The sequence below is a fragment of the Antedon bifida genome, chromosome 7, assembly GCF_963402885.1.
Source record: "Antedon bifida chromosome 7, ecAntBifi1.1, whole genome shotgun sequence".
NCBI lineage: Eukaryota > Metazoa > Echinodermata > Crinoidea > Comatulida > Antedonidae > Antedon > Antedon bifida.
The window spans coordinates 23381723-23394012 of NC_136232.1; the positions used below are offsets into that span (position 1 = coordinate 23381723).

At 31.8% G+C, this 12290-nt stretch overlaps 1 protein-coding gene and 1 long non-coding RNA gene across 7 annotated transcripts in view; one reads left to right on the forward strand and one right to left on the reverse strand.

The window, feature by feature from the left end:
• The window catches only part of LOC144848831 (uncharacterized), a 183539-nt gene that overhangs the window by 4192 nt on the left and 167057 nt on the right, over positions 1-12290 (forward strand). The window lies entirely within an intron of this gene.
• The window catches only part of LOC144848776 (phosphatidylinositol-binding clathrin assembly protein-like), a 41324-nt gene continuing 30277 nt past the window's right edge, over positions 1244-12290 (reverse strand). For 3 of the 6 annotated variants that reach the window (XM_078705703.1, XM_078705699.1, XM_078705701.1), the window contains 5 exons: positions 11946-12061; positions 9215-9246; positions 5153-5221; positions 4423-4506; positions 1247-3071 (listed from right to left, as the gene is read on the reverse strand). In XM_078705703.1, coding sequence (XP_078561829.1) covers positions 3060-3071; positions 4423-4506; positions 5153-5221; positions 9215-9246; positions 11946-12061 — 313 coding nt within the window. In that variant the 3' untranslated portion in view covers positions 1247-3059. Of the gene's footprint in view, positions 3072-4422; positions 4507-5152; positions 5222-9214; positions 9247-11945; positions 12062-12290 lie in introns of all 6 variants that reach the window. The other 3 variants (XM_078705702.1, XM_078705698.1, XM_078705700.1) reach the window with 3 other exon arrangements.

A 12290-nucleotide genomic window follows, 5' to 3' on the forward strand; every position in this document is an offset into this window, starting at 1 on the left:
AATTATGCGATAATATCGCTATATATGCGCATATATTGCTATGCAACAACTTATAGAGCCATACACACTTTTGTCGAAAAATAAAAGGGTCGAAATTTTGCCATTTTCTGAAAAAATTCCTTTTTCAATAAAGGCCAAAATATCGACTATTTAAAATTCAATTATTATGCAATGATATTGCCATATATGCACATATATTGCGTTATTATCGTCTTATAGAGTCATAGTAACTAGTTATGGCAGAAAATAAAAGGGTCGAAATTTGGTAATTTTTCGAAAACAGGGATTTTTTCAAAAATGGCCAACATATCGACTATTTAAAATTAAATTATTATGCAATAATATTGCCATATATGCACATATTATATTGCGTTATCATCATCTTTATAGAGTCATAGTAACTGTAGGTATGTCAACAAATAAAAGCGTCGAAATTTTGTCATTTTTCGAAAATTTCTGTGTACTATAGTACAGGGATTTTTTCAAAAATAGCCAAAATATCGACTCTTTAAAATTCAATAATTATGCAATAATATTACTATATATGCGCATATGTTGCGTTATCATCTTATAGAGTCATAGTAACCAAAAAAATCACCCAAAATATGGCGTTTTTTAATTTCATTTAATATGCCCTAATATTGCTATATATGCATGTATATTTCCATACTTTAGAGACTTTTTCTCAAAACAGAAAAAGGTCGAAATTGTATGCGATTCTGCGCATGTCAATGCAATGTCAAAAAGGGTCAACATTTATCGCATGTCAATTTTTCGAAAATTTCTATACTATAGTAGATAGAATTTTGTTAAATAACATAATATAATATATAAGGCGCATACTACAACAATATTATGGCATAATTTAATTTTTAAATTTTAACCTTTTTGTTTGTTGACATATTTGCTTAATATGACTCCATAAGACAATGATACCTTAATAATATGTGCATATAGTACTACTGTATTATATTATCGCTTTTTTCCTTCCAAAGAGGCCTACCTAAAATGTTTAATTGCCAGATTTCGTCAAACAAAATGTAATATTCGTTACAAAAATCGGACAATAACAATAATAAATCCGATATAACTTTGATCTCAGGGCGATATCCGATATAATGTAAAGTAAATCTGATAGCGAACAGAGTAAGTGAATAATACAGTTGTCGCAATACATATTGCGCACTTTAATGTAAATTATGCTAAACATATGTATGCCCAATTAAATTAAATGAGTATGCCACTGCCAAGGCTCTGTTTACACACGGTCACCAATCACGGGCATTAATAAATTCCCTGTTCACACGCACAAAATTACTGACGTCATTTTACCGGTAACCCTGACTTGCAATACATACTAGGGCTGATCAAAATCGGTTTCCAATCATAATAACCAGATTAAGATTAGTGGACTATTGGTTCACACTAGAGGCGCACAGCAAGCAAGTTAACCAATGACAAGCGACAGTTCGAATAATCCAACGCTTGTGATTGGTCAAATCACTTGCGTTATGTCCTTGTGTTTCATCTTGGGAACCAAGCATGAAGATTGAGATCGCCCTATCACATCGATAATTTCTAGCGTGAATTAGGACTATAAAAACACCTCTGCTCAATTGTCTTATTCAGAATAAATCAGTAGCCATATGTCTACAAAATATGAAGGCATAACAACAATGTTTGAACATATAGTCTATTGTATAAGTGGTACACATACTTGTATATAAACACGGATAGAGTTCAACATAGCATGCAATACTATTATACTAAACATGTTTATAGTCTTAGTACAGTAATATTATACATTTATAATTATATATTATTATAATAAACAAAAACATATAATAACAAAAATAAAAATATAGGACCGAAGGAAAAATTGATAATTTTCTTTATATATAAGTTTCATAAACAAATAATTGTTTGTAACCCATCTATTGCTCGTTACAAAAAACTGTTAATTAATCTACAATTATGAATCAGTTACTGAATTTACTAATTAATATGGGGTCACTTGGGGTCATATTGAGCACATGTGGTCAGTATTGCAGGTGGCAAAGTATTTGGTTCATGTTTTAAAAACAATGGCAGCAATTAAACAAGAAATATGAAGAATCAGAAATAAATAAAATAAAGATTTTCGGAATTACTTTAAAAAACTGAAAATTTCCTGAATGTGTTTATACTATGACCATAACAAAAAATAACAACTGTATGAGAGACGTTGGCTATTCCTTATTTTATTTACATAAAGTTGAACCCCCCTCCTTTGGGACACCCCTATTTAGGGGACACCCCCAATTAAAGGGACACTTTCTAGGGTCCTATGGTTGTCCCTTTAATATTTTAACTACTATTTCATTTGTTATGAAATATAAATTTATCAAATGTATGTACCTCTTTAATTTTAATTTCATTTTAATATGAAAAACAAATTAATTAAATAAATGCATTTATGTTTTAGTTTTACTCTTTCATTTATTATGAAATACATATTTGTTACATGTATTCATATTTCCATTTCACAATGTATCGTGTTAGCATCATAGTATAAACACACGAATAATTTGTTGATCTAAACCAACATTTTATATAACAAAATTATATAATATACAATGCAATTCACATCTCCAGATAAAAAATATAAACTCACTTTCTACAGAATTACTAGCATGATCGACAACAGGAGGATTTCTCTCAGATATTTAAACAACTCAATTACAATTTTAATTGTGTACATTAAATTAATTGTAACTCTATCCATATAAAATGATTTAATATAATTATGTTGTTTCAAGATATATTTCCTCTTCTGAAAATTTGAGAGGAAAACAATGATTTTGGGTGACAATTACAATGTTTATAATTCATTGGTAACAAATATTATTAACTAAAAACCATTTTGCTACATCCTGTAAATTATGATATTTCTGATATTTTTAATGTCGCTATGATTAAATATCTTTATATTTTCTTCTTTTTCAGATGAATATGTTTAGTTCTTAAAAGAGCTAACTTGTGTATATATATATATATATATCTTTATTTGTCAGTTAGCTTCACAGACTTCCCTGTAAATATAAAAAAAGTATAGTAGAAATAAATTTCTTTCTCACTTTATCAGAATTGATTCAAACATTTATAAAAATAAAGGCATCTACAGCATATAATAATTGGTAAATAATTGTCAATTTTAATAAAAAACTTTGAATTTGTGGCACATACTGGACTGCGGCGCTTACTGGACTGTGGCGCTTACTGGACTGTGGCGCTTACTGGACTGCGGCGCTTATTGGACGGGTGGCAATTTGTGGACTGTGGAGCTTTTACTGGACTGTGGCGCTTACTTGTGTGGTGCGTACTGGACTGTAGAGCTTACTAGACTGTGGCGTTTACTGGAATGTGGCGCTTACTGGACTGTGGCGCTTACTGGACTGTGGTGCTTACTGGACTGTGGCGCTTACTGGACTGTGGTGCTTACTGGACTGCGGCGCTTACTGGACTGTGGCGCTTACTGGACTGTGGTGCTTACTGGACTGTGGTGCTTACTGGACTGCAGCGCTTACTGGACTGCGGCGCTTACTGGACTGTGGCGCTTACTGGACTGCGGCGCTTACTGGACTGCGGCGCTTACTGGACTGTGGCGCTTACTGGACTGTGGCGCTTACTGGACTGTAGCGCTTACTGGACTGTAGCGCTTACTGGACTGCGGCGCTTACTAGACTGTGGCGCTTATTGGACTGCGGCGCTTACTGGACTGCGGCGCTTACTAGACTGTGGCGTTTACTGGACTGCGGAGCTTACTGGACTGTGGCGTTTACTGGACTGCGGAGCTTACTGGACTGTGGCGCTTACTTGACTGCAGCGTTTACTGAACTGTAGTGCTTACTGGACGGTGGCGCTTACTAGACTGTGGCGTTTACTGGAATGTGGCGCTTACTGGAATGTGTCGCTTACTGGACTGTGGCGCTTACTGGAATGTGTTGCTTACTGGACTGTGGCGCTTACTGGAATGTGGCGCTTACTGGAATGTGTCGCTTACTGGACTGTGTCGCTTACTGGACTGTGGCGCTTACTGGACTGTGGCACTTACTATACTATGGCGCATATTGGACTGTGGCGCTTACTGAACTGTAGAGCTTACTGGACTGCGGCGCTTACTGGACTGTAGAGCATACTGGACGGTGGCGCTTACTAGACTATGGCGTTTACTGGACTGTGGCACTTACTGGACTGCGGCATTTATTGGACTGTGGTGCTTACTGGACTGTAGAGCTTACTAGACTGCGGTGCATACTGGACTGTGGCGCTTACTGAACTGTAGAGCTTACTAGACTGTGGCGTTTACTAGACTGTGGCGTTTACTGGACTGTGGCGTTTACTGGACTGTGGCGCTTTGTGGATTGTGGATAGACTACTTACAAATGGATCTGTATTTTGCTGTGTTGGTGGTCTATGTATTTGCTGTGCTCCTGCTGCATTGTATGCCATACCTGTTCTCATTCCCTAAAATAAAGAAGTAATCCACACTTGTTATATATTATATTGATTAGTTATGTCCCGTTCACACTAACACACATTTTTGTCCGCACTGTTTCACATTCAATGTTGTGCCATAGTTTACGCACCATACCCTAGGTCACATGGTCTGCATGGGCAACCTATTACCTAAAAAACCAGCGTAAAGTATGCACAAATTATTATGTCATGAACTAGTTGTGAAATGCGTGTCATTTCCTACAATAACATGCACGGCTGCAGCCATGGTGCGCATCATTGCACAGTTCAGGAATATGCAGCCGCAAATTTTTGCATGTATTTCATGCAATGTCTCGCACCTTTCCGCAAAATGGCACGTACAGAACAATTCCCATGTCATTGTAATGCATTCAATGCGGGGCAGGACCAATATTTGTGTCAACATAGCTTTATACTTTATAAAATCATTCTTTGTATAAATTTATCTATTTTGTTATATTGAATTGATCCTTAACGATGAACGAAGGGAGGCTTTTAAATCAATTTAACTTTATTTTACAAATACATTTACATGACAAAAGGATCATAGGAAATAAGCTATATATTAATTATTATTATTTTGTTATATCTACAAAACTGTGAATTCAGAAATTATGCAGGAAATGAGACATACCATTTGTTGATTAGGTGCCACAAACTGTCCAGAAAAAGCTCCTGATCTCCAATCAGCTGGCTGACCTCCCTGCAACAACAATGGAACATACCAAATACTAGTAAACTCATTTTGATTAAAAAAACAAACTGAAAGTAATTGTAATAGAAGCACTAGTAGAATATAAAGTAGTTTTTGTGGTAGATGACTTCTCATTTTATTTTACATGATGTTAAATGGTTTAGTAAACATTAACATATTAATTTAAAAATAATTTTTAGTAATATTATCATTATATCATATTGCCTTATCTTATTCAGTACTGGATTTTCATCTACAAAATGTAAAAAACAAGTTATAGAATATGCTCAAATAAATATTAACATCAATTTATTTATATTCCATATTACAAGGAAAGATTAAAAGTACAGTAAAAAAAAAGGATTATTTTCAAGGCTTAACAAATTATTATATTCGATACAAAATTAATATGATCACACAAAAATAACTGAAAAAATGATTAAAATAACTCTTTATACACAATATGTGCAGATAGTGCTGAGGAATGAGAATAGGTCCATCCCTTCCATGCACTATATACAGGTAATAATTAACGTAGTTTGCATAGTTGAAAAGAGTCCATTTCTCATTAAGAGAGGCACACAAATAATACTATTTTAGAAGAATGTTTTCACCCACCCATCCCTGTCACATCAAAGAAATTTAAATATTTGACAACTAAAAACTTTATAAACATTTAAGACCATTAGAAAAGAAATTAAAGAAAAATAAATTATATTAAAAAAAAAATCATAATTATAGCACAAAAATAAACACACAATTTAATATATGTGCAGTTGATACAATATACCATACAATATACTAGAAGTTAAAAAACACAAGGAAAAAATAGAAATTGTTGCTAATACAAAAAGGTTTAAAAGTGACATGCTAACATCCTAAAATAAAACCCTTAATGCAAAATTGAACAATAATTTTGAATTATTATTAATATTAATATCATATTCTTGGTTCCTACTTGGATGAAACGCAAGTACGTGAGCACAACATATGTAATTTGACCAATCACGATGCAATGGATCGTCCAAACTGTCGCTTGTGATTGGTCAACTCACTTGCGTTGTTCTCACATTCTTGCGTTACGTCCCAGTGGAACAGCTTTTAGGTCTACACCTATACGTTATGATTATTATTTAGGCCTTTTTTACTCTATTATGTCATTACATTCCAAACTAACTACCAGATTTATGACACGTTATCATTTGTAATGAAACTTTCTAAAGTTGGTTTAATAATGTTTGGAAGATTTGATTCAACAAAAACTTATGATATCTTTAAAAATGTAGTCTGTTTTTTTTTTTAATATGGAATTGAATAACTTCATTAAAACTGTAAAATGGCCTATTAAAGTTTGATTTTATAAATCCTTATTTTTCATAATTTTCAGGGAAAACTCATCTTTAAATACAGTAAAGTTGTAGCTTAAATTGCATTTTACATTTTTTTAAAGTCAGTTGGTAAAAATTAGAATTTTAATAATATAAATATTGTTTAATTTAGTTTTGTTATTGGTATTGAAAAACTTTTCTTAAATCGTTAATTCTCAACAGAGTTTATTCAATAACGAACGAAGGCTTTTGAATTATTATAATTATTCAGTATCTGCATGACAGAACTTTGATCAAATTGAATTAACAAATGCTTTCCAGGTAGCTGCATAAATTATTTACAGTTGCTTTAGCGATATGATTTACACATCTGTTGCTGTGATAGCAATCAAAGCAAGCCACATCAAGATCTGAACTTTAAATTTCAAACAAAGTCTAGTAGTTTATTTGATCAAAATAAAACACTGTAAATTTGAAAATTAGATTCTCCAGACTGTAATCAAAGACACTAGCCCTATGTTTCCTTGACCTAATTTAAGGTTACACACTACAGACAAATATTATATGGACCTATTGCGATATTTCTTTGTCTTTAAACGGTTAAAAATGTGAAAAATAAGTCGATTCTAATAATTTTAGCATCCCGTTATAAATCCCAATATATATCGCGCACGAATTGATATTTTCATATTGAGATGTAATGCACACACTTCGACCGATTGAATGAAAGGGTATGAAAATACCAGGTCTTCTCCAATTTATTTTAATAGATTCTGCCAAAAAAGGAAAGACAATTAATTTAGCAATGGGACGTCGGGCTAAGCCTATAGCTAGCGTACAATGTCCGCTCTTCACCACCTTGGCCTACAAAACTAAGCCTAACTAAGTTAGGCTTAGAAACATACAAGAGAACTTTCGACGTGACCTACTTAGGTAGTGCATTGTTTTTCACTTTATATAATAAGTAACGCACATTTAAGACAAGAAATGACCTGGTTTCATGTTTGTAAAGTTATATAGTTGCATTATTTTTACAAAAAGTCAAAAATTGCAGGTCTAGTGTCTTTAATAGAAACATCAACAAAATACTGGAAATACAAAACTAGAACCACAAACAGTTGTATAGATATGGTATACAGATATATTGTTTGATTTTTAAAATTTTGTTATTAAATTCTTCTTTATACTGTGTGACCTTTTCAATCAAGGACTGTTCTGTCAGAGGGCACAGTAGCCTACTCACTCACAGTGGCTTTGTGAACTAGTATAGTAGGTAACCTCCTACTCGTCTCGAAAGATGTGGTAGGTTCTTTAAAGTGTACACAAGCATTTTGTGTAGATTGGACCTACAGTTTACAGTCCTTAACCGCACAAGACGACGGGAAGAAATATATAGTTAGTAAATGTAATGAAGGTTTAAAATATTTTCTGCTATTAATTTGATATGTAAGCCAATACAAAGCCTGCATTAAACTATAGAGAATAGAAAACTATTCAGTAATAGAGGGTTTTTTGGGGGGGGGGGGGGGGGGGGCAGAGGTCACACAACACTATGACATAATCTCTAAATGAAGGGGTCTGTACATTATATAAAATATACTAAATGTCTTTGTTGATTTAGTAGCACTGATCTCAATGGATGCATATTACAAATGAAACATATTAAAATATTTATAAGCTAAAATATTATGTATTTTGTATAAATGATATTAGAATATATTATAAGACTAAAACTAATGTTATAAATATGTTTTTTGTAAATTCATATTCAACACCATTATGAAACATGTTAATGTTATTAATAATCATTGATCACACTGTTATAAAGTATATTAAATCTTCATACAGTACAACCTGTATTAATATGACAACTCCAGGACCAAAAGTTTACCCTTAATACGGCCGTCATGTTAGCACACATATCGCTCCTAGTTTATTTTAATGGGAAATTATCCCCTAAATAGGGGGTGTTACAAAGATTATTTTAAGCCGTTAATGTTACCCTTTATGAGATAGGAGTTCAGTATGTTACCCTTTATGAGATAAGAGTTCAGTATGTTACCCTTTATGAGATAGGATTTCAGTATGTTACCCTTTATGAGATAGGAGTTCAGTATGTTACCCTTTATGAGATAGGAGTTCAGTATGTTACCCTTTATGAGATAGGAGTTCAGTATGTTACCCATTATGAGATAGGAGTTCAGTATGTTACCCTTTATGAGATAGGAGTTCAGTATGTTACCCATTATGAGATAGGAGTTCAGTATGTTACCCATTATGAGATAGGAGTTCAGTATGTTACCCATTATGAGATAGGAGTTCAGTATGTTACCCATTATGAGATAGGAGTTCAGTATGTCACCCTTTATGAGATAGGAGTTCAGTATGTTATACTTTATGGGATAGAGTGCTATACCAAAGCCAGTATAGTGAATTAATTATAAACCAACTACAATACCCAACCAGTTGTCATGATTAAACTACAGTAAATACATTGATGATGATGTGATATTTTCTATTCTATCTGATTCCATTAATATGAATTCTTCACCGTGACGTTATCAAAAGTAATAAATCTCGTACATCATGCATGCCGAAAAACACTATAATTTTTCAAAACCCGAAGATGAGTAAGAGGTCCGTATGAAGAGTGGGCATATGTGTGTCTACTTACCGGCTTGGGTGGCTGAGACTGGATTCCCTCCTTTAAGAATGTCAAAGGTAAATAAAACAGGTTTACATGTAAGTGGAACTCATGCAGAATTTGACAAAAAATAACTAACATATGTTTATACGTAGTGATAACAGATGTAAGGTATACTAAATTACAACATAAAGAAAAATAATAATATTGAAACATGCAGTTGTATAGAGTTTATAGTACTGTACATAGAAAATATAATTTGTTAGTGCTAAGTTTAATGTCATGGTTTATTTTATATTTCTATTTATGTGCCTGTGAGAATTTGAATTAAAATTAAAATAAATAAATAAAACTAAATGGTGCGAGTTTCTAGTATGTTGCTACAAATTAAGAAATAATATAATTATTTTTTTGTTTAGCAATCATGTATTTGAATACTGTATAGTTGCATCCAATAATGTTTTCAGCTTTCTGTGGTGGGGCCTTGTGGGATATACTAATAGCCAAATATGGAAATAAGTTTATCCAAATGGTATAGTGTGTTTATAGACAATTACAGTGATGATTATCCAAAAATGATAATATTATTATTTGTAAATAGCCAAATATGGTAATAATGTTGATAATTAAATCCTACTCAGAATTTCACTGAACAAAATACTTTTACAATATTTCAGATTTTTTGTAATGTAAAAATTATAATATTAACACATTGATTTTAAAACCATCAAATTTAACATGCTTATTGACACAAAATGGTACAAAGTACATTGGCTATGAACCATGCTGTTTACTACTGACAATATTGATAATGATTTTAAATGATTATGATGTCATAAATAATAGGAAGGATGATGACAATATAATGATAATATTAATAAGATGATGGAAATATATTGCAAGAATAATGACAATATTGGTGATAATATTAGATGATGATGATGTTATAATGAAATCATGACATTTTAGCTGTAAGGATGATATTAATGGCAAAACAATGTCAATGATGATGATATTTGATGATGATGATGATAAAGATGAAGAGAATGAAAATGGTGATGATGATGGTGACAATGATGACAATACTGATGACACTGTCATTATATTAATGAAAATGACATTAACGATATGATTACAATAATGCTAAGGATGTTGATGATGGGCCTACTGATGATGCGGTTATATAATAAAAGGACTCCCCTATCTTTATATTTTTCTAAATTATCTACAAACATTGTCACACACTAGATTAAAGAGTAAATTAGTTTTCAAACCATAATATTACTGTACCTCCTATGTTAAGCATTGAAAATAGGAAGAAAACAACATTTTGAAAAAACATATTAACAATTCAATAGTAAATGATGTATTGTCGACTACGTATAATTTCAGCCAATCACCTTTCTTTGACTTGTTTCAATCAAATTTCTTACTTTTGTTTCAAAATTAACTGCCTTGTATATTTAGCCAATCAACCGTCTACAATGTTATCAACCAATCAACAGTCTATGTATGATTTTGTGTTTCAACCGGTTAATCAACTGTCTTAATAACTTTGTTACACAATTCGCTCTTCATACTTTTGTCAACCAATCAGCAGTCTATAAACTGTGACTATCAAACTATAACTTCATTCAATCAAATCAGCCAATCACTTGTCTGTAATTTTGTCAACCAATGAACTGTTTAGGATTTTGTCGGACAACCAACCAACCAATAACAATTCAATACAGTAGGTACAGATACAAAACATAAATCGTCAATCTTAGAACATTGACTTTCATAAATGCTGTAAAACGCTTAACAGTAGTACTAAAATATTCATTGTTGCTAGTTGTACGTTCTCTATCAAGTACTGAATCTGGCGTGCTAGATAATCGAACATGTTAATAATTAAAATCTATCTGTATAACCGAATATATGATTCTACAGTAGAATTCAATTACCTTTGAAAACAATCATAGTTGATAGATTTGTAAAACTGAGGTTCAATTCTAATATTTTAGTATATTATTATTTCTTTTATTAAATCTCACTCTTGCATAGATAAAGAAGATCAGAAAATTCTGACTTATGAGTGAAAATAGCAGATACATTTGTATACATTTAAAATAAAACTAATTTAAAACCAAATCATTATTTTTCAATAATTTTAAAAGATTATTGGTGTAATTTTATTTTGTACTCCTAGCATAAATGTAATTAAGGTTTTCTGTTTATTTTATTCTCTCTTAAGTTATTTTAAAATTAGTAATGTATTAAGTTTAACAGGGCCTTGTACAAGAAAAACTTGTGGTGATACAAGCATTTCCCTGTTAAAATAAAGTATTTATTATCGTTATAAAAACTACTGATTTAACACACCTCTTCTGTATCTGACTAAGTTTGGCCTGATATTAAGTTTAGTTTATTCAATTACTTAATTTCTGATTACTTTTTGTTAGATAAATATTTATACAAGTTTAAAAAGTTACAAATTTATACCATAAAATTACATAAAAATATATAAATTGGAGTTTACATTGAGGGTTCTGTTTCTTGACTCAGAACTTAAGTCCTGTCCACACTATCAAAATTGATGTGACAAAAAAATATATATATATGGACACGATGATGTCATATCACTACCATATTTGAGCACACTTTTTTTGTCAAAGTAGTTTTATAGTGTAGACAGAGCTTTAGAGGATGTTGACATTTTACTAGATTCTTAAAGTGAATCGGGTATTGAAATATGAAATGATCTTATATTTATATCTTACCATATATTGTTGTCCTTGTGGCCATGTCGTTGTTGACGTCGTCTGTTGTGGGGCCCAATTAGCGCCACCTGTCTTCATATTCTTGGAAGGGTTTTTGGTCCATTGGTGATCAGCTCTGAAAATTATCAGTAAACATTTATTGTCCCCCAAAAACATGAAAAATGAAGAATAAACTCAGACTTTGAATAGGTTATTTTGTAGTTTTAATAAGGTTAATCACTTCCATTGGGAAAAAGAACTGAAAAAATGTTTTCACTTGTAAAATAACAAAATAAATAGTTAAATTCAACCAAAAAATTCAGACAATTTGACTATTCAATAGTAAATGATGTATTGTCGACTGC